At 39.4% G+C, this 15,516-nt stretch overlaps 1 protein-coding gene across 1 annotated transcript; it reads right to left on the bottom strand.

Moving 5' to 3' along the window:
* Positions 1–9,646: 9,646 nt before the first annotated feature.
* GP9 (glycoprotein IX platelet) lies at positions 9,647–12,786 on the bottom strand. The gene is made up of 2 exons (XM_042823165.1): positions 12,723–12,786; positions 9,647–10,862 (listed from the first exon to the last, which is right to left on the bottom strand). Exon 2 carries the CDS (start codon positions 10,853–10,855, stop codon positions 10,229–10,231), a length of 627 nt encoding a protein of 208 aa, XP_042679099.1. The 5' UTR covers positions 10,856–10,862; positions 12,723–12,786; the 3' UTR covers positions 9,647–10,228.
* Between the last annotated feature and the right edge of the window lie 2,730 nt (positions 12,787–15,516).

Raw genomic sequence — 15,516 nt, 5'->3', positions numbered from 1 at the left:
CACGTGTCTGTGCGGTTGTGTATCGCCTTATAAATTGGCTGTGCACTAAGAGAAATTGTCTCAGCAATCTGGTGTTGTATTTTAACTGCTACCTAGCTTATCTGCAAAACAAGCTGCTGTTTAATAGATACTCCCTTTTAGATTATGTAATGAGTCAAGATGCTAATAAAATCAGTTTTGCTAATACTTTGATACAGCGCTTCTTGATACTCCGTTCTTTGTTTAAAAAAAAAAAAAAAAAAGCCAAATTCTCTTCTCAGTTTGAATGGACAGAATTGTGAAATGGAGTATATTAATGGTAGCATTGCTGAATGAGAGGTGCATTTTTCTTAGATAGCTCTGCAGGACAGCTGGCCACAGCTAGCTTTGTGACTGAGCTAGCATAGGCCAGCTTGGATTACTCCGAGTCAGTGGATTTTTGGGTAGCTTCGTGGTTATTCCTTTTCAAGTTCCCGTTTGGCAATCCATAGTAACCTTCTAGTGTGAGCAGACATATGAGTACTTGGTTGGGCTTTGTTTCAGGTAGTCTGCAGCTGTGAATTCAACAGGCCACTGACTTCTAGTTTGTTGATCAGCCAGGACAAAGTGTTAGAAGAAAGAAGACATCACTCTCACATTAATTAGCACTTCTTATGTTTTCAGTGTCTAAGCAAGGCACTTCAAAGTATTTTGATTTAGGAAGATACATTCATAGAGATTTGATTCTTAATATTTAGAATTAATTGTACAATCTCATTTTAGTGCAAATAATTATACTACCTCCACTGAGATAATTACATGACCAAGAATTCCTCTGTCTTTGCTATAGATCATACCTATTACATCGGCAGTCACTGTTGCTTGTCTTAGTTAGCTTTTAGAATCAGTTAAAACAAAGAATTGCCCAAACACAGTCTTCTGACTTAACGTTTTCTGTTGCTATGCTTGTGTAGAAGGTTTTTTGTTACTTTTCAAATTGTGAAAGCTGCAAATAGTGGTTTGAATGTTGAAACACTTGTCTTTGATCCCCAGGTTCTACTGAGGATTAGCACCTATTGCATGGAAAGCTTAGGAGAAGCAAGGGTTTGAGCCAATTTCAATTTGTATCTGCCTGTGTGCTTGAGAGTCATTCATCAGACAAGAGCAGAATGATAGAAAAAAAGCACCAGAACATGGTGGGAGGATCCCCTAGGCTGGCCTTCGTCACAATCCTTTTCTCTCAGCTAACTCAGTTTAAGAAGCAGTCCAATTTCTCATGTCTAATAAAGAGATTGAGTTGCAAAGCCTTTGTTACAGGTGCAAGATTGCTTGCACATTTCCGCATTTGATAATGGAATTTGGTTGGTGGTTATATTTCAGAGCAACTGCTTGAGATTTGAAGTTACAAAGCAAATTAATTAAGTTCTGACCCTTCTAATAAATGTATACAGTGACTTTACATGAAATGCTGTGGAAGAAAACCCACAGAGGAATCCTAAAATATACTACACAGTCTTCCGAGGCACTGCTGCTCATATTACAGACTATGCTCTATTATAGAAATGAATTGTTCTGAGTTTTAGCTAGAATAATTTTGTAGTATTATATTATTTAGTAATTCATCCTAAACTGAAGGATATGCTGATATAAGTAAATTTGTATCCAGTTTAGCAGCTCCTGATGTTTGCTAGTTTAAAATACTATTAGATTTAATTTGTTAATGTTCGACAGCCTTTTTGAGAAGAAAAAAAGCAATTATGAAGTTTTTTTGAGTGTTTGATATTTACAGAAGAGAGGAGATTTTGTACGTGGATAGGATGGAGACCTTTTAATTCATTTGCCTTTGACACTGTCTCCCACAGCATTCTCCTGCAGAAGCTGGCAGCCAGAGGCTTGGATGGATACACTCTTGGCTGGGTAAGGAGCTGGTTGGAGGGCCGGGCACAGAGAGTGGTGGTAAATGGAGTCAAATCCAGCTGGCGACCAGTTGTGAGTGGTGTTCCCCAGGGGTCGGTGCTGGGGCCTGTCCTCTTCAATATCTTTATTGATGACCTCGATGAGGGCATCGAGTGCACCCTCAGTAAGTTTGCAGATGACACCAAATTGGCTGGAAGTGTGGATCTGCCTGGGGGTGGCGAGGCCCTACAGAGGGATCTGGACAGGCTGGAGAGCTGGGCTGAAGCCAATGGGATGAGTTTCAACAAGGCCAAATGCCGGGTCCTGCACTTCGGCCACAACAACCCCAGGCGACGCTACAGGCTTGGGGCGGTGTGGCTGGAGGACTGCATAGAGGAAAAGGTCCTGGGGGTATTGATTGATGCTCGGCTGAACATGAGCTGACAGTGTGCCCAGGTGGCCAAGAAGGCCAATGGCATCCTGGCTTGCATCAGAAACAGTGTTGCAAGCAGGAGCAGAGAGGTGATTGTTCCCCTGTATTCAGCACTGGTGAGGCCGCACCTCGAGTACTGTGTCCAGTTTTGGGCCCCTCACTGCAAGAAAGATATTGAGGCCCTGGAACGTGTTCAAAGGAGGGCAACAAAGCTGGTGAGGGGTCTGGAACACAGGCCATATGAGGAGAGGCTGAAGGAGCTGGGAATGTTCAGCCTGGAGAAGAGGAGGCTCAGGGGAGACCTCATTGCTCTCTATAACTTCCTGAAGGGAGGTTGTAGTGAGCTGGGGGTCGGCCTCTTCTCTCGTGTCATTAGTGATAGGACCAGGTGGAATGGCTTCAAGCTACGGCAGGGGAGATTCAGGCTGGACGTGAGGAAGTATTACTTTTCAGAAAGGGTGGTCAGGCACTGGAATGGATGCACAGGGAGGTGGTGGAGTCACCGAGCCTGGGGGTGTTCAAGGAAAGACTGGATGTTGTGTTGAGGGACATGGTTTAGTGGGAGCTATTGGGAATAGGTGAACGGTTGGACTGGGTGATCTTTTAGGTCTTTTCCAACCTTGGTGATTCTATGATTCTATGATTTGCAGAGGGCCAAGACAAATATTAATAAAGTTACCTTGAGGTCTCTCACCAGTACAGCAGGAGAATCAGTTAACAATACAGCCTCTGTTTTTCCAAATCTGTATGTTTGCACTGCATGAGAAATAATGAGGGAACTGCATGTAGGTGGAGATGTTCTTTAATGTAATGGTAATAATCACAATTAATTGGGAAGCCCCAAAATTTTAGAATGGTTTTGTCCTGGAGAGTCTTAAGTGCTTTGTTCCTCAAAACCACCGTGGTTCCTGCATTAGGAGGCACTAGGAAGACTCCTGGAGTCCTGAAGAGTGATGGACCATGTAGTGCTTGTGGCCTATTCTAAAGAATTGTTGTTTTTGCTTGGCATTCTCTTATCATTGTGGCAGTGAAGCTGTCAAGTGGTAAGGAAGTTGCTGACTTAGTAAACAGGGAAGAATTTGGTGGCTGAAACTCCTCCAATGAAGAATTTTTGCATTCTTCTTGTACGTTTGCAGAGCCTTATCTTGCTCTGAGAAAATGTTCAGAATGTTCAGTGTCTCCTTCATCATCATCATAAGCGATGTAACTAATGTTATACAGCTGCTAGGCAGAGTGTACCTCTTCGTCTTATGTGACGTGTTTGTTACCCAAGGCAAGTGCTGTGTTTATCAGCCAAGCTTCAGAGCAAGCTGGTAAAAAATAAAAAAAGCCTTCATGTGGTTTTTGAACTTACTGTTTTGAGTGTTAGAAGCCATAAGCTTTCGTATATCTGTGTGATATCATGTGACAATCCGCATGATTGTGGATACTGGGTTAATTGTCATTTAAAATTCCAAATTCGTGTACGTAGCTTAATCATCTGTATGAATGCAGTGCAGATTCTCCTCTGTTAAGATTCCGAAGGCTTTTATCTGTCTTAGTCACCCATCCATTTTCCTTGTCTGTTTTCAGGAGTGTAAGAGAGGACGTTCAGCTTCAGAAACTTTTCCTGTTATCAGAACAGATTTCTTAAAACACAGCTGTTAATCACAGTTTCATACACCAAAGGGTTGCTGATGAAACTGAAAACCTTGGTACCTTTCAGTCAGACTTGGCAAGTCACCACACACCAGAGCCTAATTCCTGGCATCTTTGTGTGGTTCCTTGAGTTGATTGTTGACGTCTACCATCATCACTGCAGACTGGAGGTGCCACTTCAGGACTGTAGGGCAAGGGGAATACTGAAATCCCTTTGAACAATGTGTGTTCCCATTAGTATTCCCCTTTTTTTTTTCCAACTTCAATCCAAATCCCATGGAACAGCAGTGTGTACATGTATAGACAGTACCAGTTGGTCCACGTGTGCACATTCCCAAAATGTTGCTTGATGTGCTCAGTAAAGAAACAGCTGGAAATCTGCATGGTTCATTGACTTTGATTCTTCTAGGCGAGATTAATGTGGTGCATGTAAATTCACCAGACATCCTAACAGCAGCGTTCTTGCAGTATCTGTATGTCCGTCTGCGACGTGTCAGAAGAGTTGGAGTTCTTGATGATAACTTTTGTCTTCCCTGGTACAGATTGCTGGGCGAGCTGAGGCTGTCCTGAGCAGATCCAACATGCTTCTGGCTCACAGCTGCAGCGCCAGGCTGACAGCTTGTCTTGTGTCTCTGTTTTAGCAGCTGTGCTGTTGGTATTTTTCCACCAATCACCACATGCTGTTTTCTTCAATTTCTTTGCTTTATTTACTTAATCTACATTTATTCCCTCTTTATTTTATTGTACTTTGATAGCATGATATTACAATGGTAAAGCGGTTATTCAAATTATGATTTGCATTTAAGCTCTTCAAGACTTTGGAGGATGGAAGAAAGAAAATGTGGGAAGCTTTAATGTAAAGATGGAGCTGTGACTTTGGGTTGTAGTAGCAGAAAACCTGAAGTGGGCCTAAAAGTTATTAATCAAAGTGTGTAAAATAAATTTTTACGTGTATTGCCCAACATCCAAAAGTATACTAACTTTAGGTTTCTGTCAAGAAAAGGAATTTTTTTTCTGTAACATCTGAAATTTCATTGCAGAAATTATATTAACGCTTTAGAAAGAGCAAACAGCAGCTTGTGGCTTGTTTGGAAAATCACTCTATATCAACCCACTACTGAGATGCTGATAGGAAAGGGCGGGGAGCTCCAGGGAGCCATTGGGTGGCGATGTTGATTCAGTTTCAAGCCGTGTGAGTCTGAGCACGCTGTTAGGAAGTTAAAAGAACCACTTCAGGACTTCGGTTTGTGATTCATAAGCAGCAATTGCTCTTTTTGTTCGGGCTCCAATAGAATAGAAATAGAATAGAACACACGCTTGCTTCTAAGTGAGCTGATGGCAGCCTGTGGGGAGTAATTGCTGACATCTTCTGCTGCTTTGTGCTGCTGCTGGCCTGAGTGGGTGGCGAGAGGCATTTTGTGCAGACCTGTCAGCAGGAGATTCCGTGCTCCTGCTCTGTGGTCAGCAGACACAAAATAAGAATCCTTATAAGATGATTTAAGATGACATAAGATGATATAAGATGACTTCTTAGTATCAGAGGCAAAACCAGACAAACAAAAACTTTTGACTCCAAAGGACTTCTTTCATACCAAGGCCATTAAAGGATGGACTTGTGATTTTTTAATTTTTATTATTTATTTGTTTGTTTATTTCTGATCTAAGATGAACTCTAAATGAGCCCTGAATTTCCTTAGCATTAGATATTCTTGAGAGGAAAGAGGTGTCCATCCACTTTTCCTACAGATTGTACCTGTACAGAACAGTGCAAGCGACCTTTAACAGCTATGGATACTTGATGGCCAAACAGGAAACTCACACCTAAAGCTAAATTAAATGTGAATGAACTTCTGTCAGGTAGCTCAGATTTGTTGCCTCAAAGGAGCTTGCTGTGTCAGTGAGCAGCCAGGTACCTGCTGAAGTGACATCAGTGCTGCTGCCCATGGGCATTGCTTGGATGCACCCAGAACCAGGGGAAGGCCTGCTGAGAGGTCTGCCATGGAGCAGATTGCCCCAGGAAAGGAGTTTGGCACAAAAAGCAGCCACGTGGCTGTTATGCAACTAAAGCAATTTGTTGTCATGCTCTTGTTACTGAGTGTAATCTAAATGCAATTGGTATTGATGGAATAGCAAAATATTTACATGGATTTTAGCAACAGACTAAGGGCTTTTGAAACTGTTTTGTGTAGTGCTCTGAAGAAAGCAATACAGTAAGCTTAAAGCAATAATTAGACAGGAATTGTTAATTTTTTCAGTGTAGTCAATTTTTCCTGTTGATGTAAAAAAAGGGAAGTTGAGTTCTGTTAAGGGTAGTTGCAGACTCAGTTGTGGCATCAGTATTTGGCAAATGAAATCAGACTTTCACTTGCAGAAGGTGGTATTTGAAACAATAAATTTATATTCTCAAAATACTGGCATCCTTAGAAAACAAGGGTAAAAAGATCAAATACACTGAATCCACAGCAAGTGGAATGATTTTTTAGAAGCAGACACTTGTGCCAAGGCAGAGAGAAATGAGCTTGCTGTTTGGAAGCCATGTAGTTACATACAGAGCCCAGAAATGCTCAGCCCTTCCTGACACTGCAGCTGGTAGCTGTGGTGCTGCAGTTATCTGTTTGCCACCTCCACTCATTTTCCTTTTTAGTTCCTCCCTTCATGTACAGGGCATGCTGTGCTTTTACTCCCCTGGTTTCTCTGCACTTCCTGCAATTTATCCTGAGGAGCTGAGGACCTGGCCAGGCTACTGCTGCCCAACTGGAAATGGCACTTCTGTTGTTGGTTTTTGGGTTTTTTTGGTCACATTCTGTCAAAATTTTGTTTTGCTTTCCTTGTTGCTTGCAATCTTGTAAATTAGCAGAAATGCTTTAATTCTTAAGTGCCAGGCTACCTCTGGTGAAGAAAACAGCATTTGTAGCTAACCAGAATACACTATCCAGGGTGGCTGCATTCAGAAGAAGGCGTTAGTGACACTAAGCAAAGCTGCCAGATCTAAAGAGCTGTGTAATGATATTACAATTTGACTCCATTAATGCACGGAGGCAGCTGTAATTGACACAGTGTATGTGTCTTTCAGCATACCCTGAGCTGAGATGTCATTTGTAGAGAGTGAGCTTTTTTGTTTTACTTTATAGAGCTGCAATGCTGTTAGCATATTTGTTGAAATAAATGCCTTCCATTAATAAAACTGAGGCCTTAAGTGCAATAGTGAATAACACTGTGTGTTGCATGTGTAACTCTAACATGAAGGTAGGGCACATCTGAGTTACTGAATTTATGGAAAAGAAAAATAAGAACAAAAATCCAACCAAATTAAGTGCATCAGAAACCAACCCAAGACAATGTGTGGGATGAGCTGTTGAAAAAAATAAATAAAATAGGAAGTCTGCCATTCTCTTCAATAACATTTGCAGTAATTTGGGTGCAGGATGCAATTGTAAGGACAGAACAAAAGGATCTAGTTTGTAAGCCTCCCTTTCTATTTATTTACTTAAAAATAAGCAGCTATTTTGCAAAATGTGCTGAACATTTATTACTGTTGAACAAAATCCAAACAGCAGCAAAATTTCCTGATCATGAACTCCAGCAATTCATCTGTAACAAACCTAAGGGTAGACAGAAATAATGCACTGAACTAAACAGAAGTTGTTCAGGTTGAACAGCAACGTTCTTCAATGTTAAGAAAATATTAAGCATTTCAAGAAAAATTATGACCAATTGGCCATTCTTTTTAATAAATGAAGCCCACATATATATGCCCTGTTAATTGAATTGCAGTATGCACAAATCTACTCTGCATGTTACAGTGAACTGTGTAAAAATATTTGTTATTCATGCTCCATAATTCTGCACGTGACCACTTGTCTTGCTAAACATCAAAAAACCCAAAACCTTTTAAGTGCAATTAATCCCCACAGTCACGTCTGTGCCACCAAAGATTGCATCCACCTTTTTAAAGCACTGCACTCGCTGTAAGTTCTAGGAGAATGTGCAGCATTTATTACTGGTTTGCATTTTTGCAGGCATAATATACTAATGCTTTCACAGTAGATTCTGTGATCCTTACAAACTCCTTTGGGAATACTTCCTGCTTTTTTTTTTTTTTAGGTAGCTGACACTGTATTCTCTTGTCTTTGCATATTGTTAGCATCTGAAGTATTATTTATAGCCATTTGGTGGAGTACATGGCTTAAGCAGGATACCGTGGCCTTGCTGATAAACACATGAATGTTGCTTGTGAGCCTTTACTTAGTGGTTCCAGCTTTCCTCTATTCAGACTTTTTTCAGATAAAAGCCAAGTGGTTCACAGGTGATAAACACAATTCTGTTATAGTGGAAAGTGAAATCGTCAAAGAGGAAATTCCCCCTTCTTTCAACTTATGAGGCCTGAAAAACATTTCCTCAAACTGCCATTTTTTTCTGTATCCTGTGTGTTGACACAAGCAGAGAAGTTTGCTAAGTGCTCATTCGATACGTTTATACAAGTAAAGCTCTACAGTAGGGCGTGTTACTCTTTTATCTATAGTAGCAAACTTTCAAGTTGACTGGATTCCAGTGCTTTATGACTTCAGTTATAACTTCATCCATTCACCTGCATTGATTGTTGGTTTGGTGTAGGTCCAGGGCTATATTCATTCAAATTCATTTAGTTTCATTGCTTATTTTTGTGACAAAAAATGCTTATCTAGCTTTGTAGGCACAAAGGAGCTTTTAGTATTAATGAGTTATTTCAGAGAAACAAAAAATATCATTTAGGAAACTCTCAATTGTAGAGTGCATTTCTTGTGTACCGTTCTGCATGATCACAAACTGGTGGTTGCCTTTTGAAGACTTGAAAAGTTCACTGCAGAGAAAATACCCTAAAACGGCAAGTGCAAACGTCATTAGTACCGCATAATTTGACTTCTCCGAACTGTCCTCAACCCCTTTTTTATTTCTAGATGCATGACCTTGCTTTGGGTCAGCACTCCATGTAACCCACTGTTCTTTGCATTTATCTGTTCCTCCTCGTTCCCCGCTATGTGTCACTGCAGACTAACATTCCACAGTGCATGTTGTCTCCTGGCTATGTAATGATTTTACAAAGGAAACATCAGACTCTTCCTTTCCTTGTCTCAGCCTGAAGCCCCATCCTACGCTTTGTTACTGAGCTGTGGAACCCTCTGCCTGCAGTGCATGCTTTTTCCCTTAATCTAACTATTCGTCCCTCATGAAAGTGTCTCTCAGCAGTTCATCTGGACTTGGCCTTCCCTTGTATGCCAGGCAGGGACAGGTGTCAGTTTAGGTTAGCAGGTGGTGATGTCTCTGTTGGCCTGTCTGTGCTAGGAGGAAGAGAGGACCAGCAGGGAAGGTAAGTTGGGGCAGGGTGTGTCTCAGTTTGAACTGCCAACAGCTGTATGAATGTAGGAGGCCTTTGGAGATCTCCCACCTGATCAGCATAGCTTCAACTGACTAGATGGGATCACGGCATGACATGGTGTTCGTGGAGTCTTATGAATAATCACAGCAAAGAAAAAATGATATGCCCATGAGGAGCACAAGAATTGAGAAGAGGAACGTGCATAAAATCCTGTGTATCAAATGTCAGTAGTAAAACTGGAAGAAAATCTCTGGAAATTTCTTGGCAGTTTAGTCAGAAATCTGTAGAACTGTGAGAGATCAGACTGAAGAGAGTATGAATGTTCAATAAGCATCCTTTATTTTAATTTCGCGTACATTTTTATTTTTATTTTTTAATCTGGGAAATTCAATGATATTTAAAATAATTTTTACTGATTATTTTCTCATTATCTGTCTTAGACATATTATGGGATACATTCAGTGGCTGATCTATAATATGTTAGTGGTTCTACTGATAGGAAACTTCTGAACCCGAGGAAGAGAACTGAATTTGTCTGCACACATGTATGATCCTACAGGCCACTGGGACTCTGAAGGGGAAGCAGAAACTCACACAAAATAAGAAAAGAATTGCTAAAATACCATGATCAGTGCTCATATCCACATATTAAAAAGTGTAGGTTTTGGTAGGGCAGAGAATTCACTGGAAAAATGCAAAATTAAAGGATTTTTTAGAAAACATAGAAACTACTTTCTGTATGAGTAGGTAGTGGCAGATTGAAATTTGTCATTCAACGTATCACCAATCTTGTTTTTGAAAGGAAATTAAACTTGCTTATCTGAGGACCCAGACTTTGTGTTCTGGGATCCCTCAGTAGCGTCTTACTGTTGCAGCTAGCATTGCCTGTGCATGCGTGTTTTCTGTGGTCGAATGGTTTGATGGTTCTGCTCAAGCTAGTGAAGAGCTCATTGCAGCTTGTAGCTTTTGGAGATATGTCTCCGCAAATGCGAACGCCTAGAAGCGTATTGACTTAGTTCTATTTGGCACACCAGCTTTTTTGAGGATCTCAGAGCCCATCCTAGTAAAATAAGGGTAAGGATTGCTGCGGCAATTAAAATGAGGTCTCTCCAAAAGAACTCAAGGCTTTTTATTGGGAGAAGCCTTTTGCAGATCCCCAGCTCATTCCCAGTCAACTGATTCAAGGGCTTCATCCTCACAGACGCAGGCGTTGCACATCTGATGTTTGCAAGAGAGGATTCAGAGATATCTTCCAGCCAGAGTTTTAAATACAGAATATGACAGTCACAGTTCCATGGATTGTCAAATATTTTTATTTCCTCCAGGCTGAGCAAGCTGTCAAAGGCACCAGGAGAAACCGTGGTCAGGCTGTTATTCTGCAGATAAAGCCTCTTGGTGTTAATGGGTAAGGAGGGCACTTCCTTCAGCTTCCTTGAACTGCAGTCTATCTGCAAGCCCTTCATTTCCTCCAGGGGCTTACAATTGCAGGAAGGAGGACAGACTTCAGTTTGGATCACGTGCAGCAGCAATGATATGGCAAATCCTGCAGCAGTGATGAATTCTGCCTTGTTCATGCTTTAGCTACCCAGAGAACAACAACAATAGTAGCAATAAGTATGATTAATTAATTAGCTATGTCTAATTGCAGAACTAGAACACAATTGTTTCTTTCTCAGGATGGCTCATGAGGCTTCGGTTTTTGGAGGACAGTCTTTACCTTTCTTTATTTCCTATGAGCCATTCTTTCTCACACTAAGTATCTCAGAATGGTAGAATAACCAGAGTTGGAAAGGACTCTACAAGTCCAACTCCTAAGTACAGTAAATACAACTGAGAGAGAGCACAGAGGTTCCATTTTTTGCCTCTAATTTACTGTTTTTCCTTTATAAGTGTGCAAAATTTGTTATTGTTTAAAGTTCTGGAACAGAATGACAGCAGGAGATGATGGTAAAAACTAGATTAGTTTTAAGCAAAGATTTTGATTCAGTTTCTGTACTTATATAGTGTTAAAGTTATTTGTTAAAGTCAGATTTCGAAATTAAGTTTAAAAGATTGAATTACTGTAAACTAAAAAATGTTCTTTCTGGGACTTATAACCAGAAGAGAGGATTTTGTGGTAAAAAGTTTGTTTTTTTCCCCTGTCCTGTAGCTTCATTTCATCATGTCTGACAAAAGACAATAAGATCTGGATAAAGGGAAATTTTGCATATTTATTACTGCTTATCTTTTAAGGATTAAGTTATATAGAGAGGCTCCCACTAGATTTCCACCGTAGTGCTTTTTTTTTTTTTCCTTGTTTCCTTTTTTTTTTTTTCCAATTTAAAGCCTCCTAACATGTTTGCTATTCTGCCTTTGTTGTTATTACTATTATTTTGATGTAAATACAAACCTCCTTACTTGGATAAGTTTTGATCTTGGAACCACATTTTTTTGAATTTAATACCTGATCTAGTGAATACACTTTTTTTTCCTTTCCAATTCACTTGGAATAAGTAAGTATTGAGATAAAAATATCTGACTGTGCATTGCCTTGGTTGCTACTTGGAGATGCTACAGGTGATGTAAAAATGATGTTTTTTGTATCACTACACACTTAGAAAACCTCCTTCTTCCATGAAGATGGTGAAAACTGGCAAATCATTTTGTTTGCAGGCACACCTTAGAAGAACTCTGGATGTGATTTACAGTTAGACTGATCAAGCCTTAAAAATATCAGGCTATTATCAGATATAAAATATGACTGTCCTATAAACAGCAACAAACACAGAGTGAAAGAGTTTTTTACTTACCTAAGGTGACACAGAGCTTACATTTTACTTATGCAGAATGGGATTTAAAAAAAAAAGTTTTCAATTCAGTGTTATAAAATGGAGAAAATTTTAGAACTAAAAATGATTTTTTTTTTCTCAGGTTTACAATAGTTTGTCACTGATTTTTTGTTTGTCAAGGAAGTTTCATTTAATAAAGGCTAAAATTGTATGTGGGGGAAAAGGATTGATTTTGTTTTAAATTAATTTTCTTTATATAGTTAGCTTCTCAAAGTTAGACAACTTTAGATTCCTGTTCTAAATGCTACATTTCTATATTTTAAATGGAATTAATGCTACATAAAAGTACAAACTTCAATAACAGAGTAGCTGAGATATTAATCTTGATCTTGTGTGCCTCTGTTAGCATGTATTTGGCCTGGATATTTTTGGTCTGAACCTACATCCTTATCCAATATTTTTGAAATTCTATTAGATTTTTTTTTTTTTTAAGTAGACATTTTAAAAGGACAGATTAATGTCCTCAGATATAACTGAAAAGTAATATCTTATAAAAATAAGAATCTCTTCAGGTTTAGTATTTAAGCATGAGATACTTCACATCCGGTAAAATTAAGAACTGGCAAAAATGCAGAAAGGAAGGGCTGATGAGAAGGCAGACGCTGACACTTACCTTTATTTTTCACCTCTTGCTTCCTTTCCTCTGCTTGGCTAAGAGCTGGAGTGCATATAGCAACCAGAACTGGCTTTTTAAAGAGTCAGTAAGGAAACAGGATAAAGTTGATGAGCTTTTTTCTGTGCACAAATAGGAAACCACTCTCAGTGGAAATTGTCTTGTCAAATGGTTGACATCTGTCATGGCATATAGTGCTTCAGACATGTTTTGTCTGTTACAGACAAGAGGAAATACTTCTCAGTTACTTTTATTGCCAATATATACCTATTTTTTGCAATAAACCTGAACATTTTAATTTCATACAAATTTAAAATAACTCATCTGATAAATTTCTGCCTTGCTGTAGTAATCTGTATGCAAGTATATATGTTAGCTTCAGCTTCACCTTGGTACGTGCAAGCATTTCACTGAAAAGCAAAATTTGTAGGATTAAAGAAACGCCATAACACCAAGATAACGTGTTTTAGTCAGATGAGATTGTTAGGGGATAGGGAAGCATTAATGGCATTATGTTGACATAGGGGTGAAAAAGTTGCCCAGTCCTGGGATAGTGTGTTGTTTTGGAGAAAGGCTTTGAGCTTGTTCTGTGTTTTGGAATGAAACTCAGGTGAGTTTCCTGTCTTGCAGATGTGCTGCACAGACCTGCTTCTAAACTCTTGTTTCTTTGTAACATGCTGTTCTTGCAGGTAGGAAAATGTCTTACATGTAAGATTATTTGGATAGTGATTACTATTTAATTATTGTTTATTTTTAAATACTTGTCTTGTTTGAGTCCAAATCAGTTACCATAGCCTGAAGTTTGTTACGAGCTTCCGTAAGAAAATGTATTTCTGTGTATTTCTGCTCTTCTTTAAATGATACTGTAAAGGTACTTTAAAAGGTACTTTTAAAAAGTACTTTAAGAGGTATTTTAATACAGCTATGAAGAGAGGAGGCAAAACTACTTCGAACCTGTTTTGAATTTTATTTTTCTATAAGATGGGGGAAGTAATTCCTCCACTGAGAAATGAATAGTCCTCCTGCCTCTCAGATGTCCGGCAGCTGGACCCATGAGTGAACTGCTGATAATGGGAAAATCCTTCTGTCTTTGGGGTCGTTTCATAAAAGGATGGATATATGTGGGATAACCAGTTTCTGATTTGTCAGTCTTTATGAAGTTGAAGCACCTTCAGCAGAGATTAGAATTTCCAGATAACAGGTGTCAATTGTGGTGGCAATGCATTCAGATAGCAAGAGACCAGATTAAAGTGATTTTTTTTTTTAAGGGAAATAGTAGTTTGCTTAAATTTTTGCTCTAAATTTCATCCAGTACATATTCTACTTATTGTGTTCTTTCAAACTGCAGTTAGCTTAATTTAATTTTGCCAGTGTCAAACTAAATACCCAATTTACTACAGGAGGTAAGCTCTGATTACTTAGGAAATTCTTCTCCTAAATTATACTCCACCAATTTTATCAAATAATTCTTTCCTTTCTCTGCCCATTCTCATAAAAAAAATCTCTCCTTGTTTTCACTGAGCAAAACTGCACGCTTACTGTGTAACTCTCAGCTATTGCTCGTCTTTCCACTAGGTGTCATTCATGTTATTCTTTTCTTTAATGTTGCACCTACATCGAATCAGCCTTTTGATGGAGTTTATCAATTCATAATGATTGTCAGAAAGACTGAAATACTCATTTGAAATACTGACTTCTCCATCACATCCAAGACAAAAGTTTTAGGCTTTGAGACTGTTAATGAAAGAAAATACTAGTAGATGGTTTGAATTCAAAATGTCCTTAGGAATATACTGCTATCATGTATGCTAAGTTGTAGCAATGTTGGAGTGCACGTAGGGAATTTCTAGAGAGAGGATCTCTAAGAGCCTCATCTTTAAAAAGCACCATCAAGACAGTACTCCCCACAACAGGATCATCATGCCTTGGCAGTTCCCTGCACACAGTTCAATTAATCAGCTCTGGACAGGCAGCAGGGAGCCCGGTAATCTCACTGCAGTCAGTGCTGTCAGTGTTTCTTTCATGCATCTCATTAGCTGAAGGTTGCTGCCTCGATGGGAAGCGCTGGGCTTGGTAAAACAGAGTCAGCTGCACCCCTCTCTGCCGTGCTGCTTTGTTTAGTTTAGTATTTTGCTCCAATTTAAAATAATCAGTTTTCCAGCTCTTTAGCTGCAGTCACCATTTTCAAAAAGCAACGCTGAGTTCCACTTGAAGTGTTACAACACAAAGCACCATTTATTTTAATATTTTTCTGGGATCAGGATTGAGCTTTCAGAACGAATCTCACAATCTTCTGCATTTTCTGTGTGTGCCTAAATTGTGATAGACACTCTGGAAACGCATCTGGCCTGCTCCAGGTGCTAATAGAAGTTCAGTAGTAGGGGCCAGACCAAAGATAGTCCAAAATAACATCTTCCCTCCAGGTATGCATGGTTGGATGAGATATCTTCAGTTCCAGATTGTTTCACTGCCCAGATCCAGTTTGAGTATATGGATGTAGCCAGAGTGACAGCCAAAGAACTCTCTGCAATTGAACCATGTCAGAATGCCAGTCAATTCCCTGGTAACAATGTAGTCAAGCCTGCCAAAGATACCCAAGTGTTCTTACCAAGTTACAGAGTGGTAAATGTGGTGAGCTTATTCATGAGAGTGAGCATTGCTGAGTGCTGTGATGAGCTCCTTGTTTAAGAAGTTTGATAATAAACAAAGTCAGTCTTCAGTGCCATTAGCTAAGGTTCTGCTGTTTTCTGCTTGAAGAGTTAGAAATGTTGAAGGCAGGACATTGAACTTCATG

The sequence above is a fragment of the Centrocercus urophasianus genome, unplaced genomic scaffold (assembly GCF_019232065.1).
Source record: "Centrocercus urophasianus isolate 14NV4802_14NV808 unplaced genomic scaffold, USGS_Curo_1.0 seq_22, whole genome shotgun sequence".
Classification (NCBI taxonomy): Eukaryota; Metazoa; Chordata; class Aves; order Galliformes; family Phasianidae; genus Centrocercus; species Centrocercus urophasianus.
Note: the sequence above shows the minus strand (reverse complement) of the source record. Positions and strands in the feature narration are given on the sequence as shown.

Coding starts and splice junctions, on each gene's coding strand:
- GP9 (XM_042823165.1), bottom strand. CDS start 10,855: ATGAACAAGGCAGAATTCATCACTGCTGCAGGATTTGCCATATCATTG.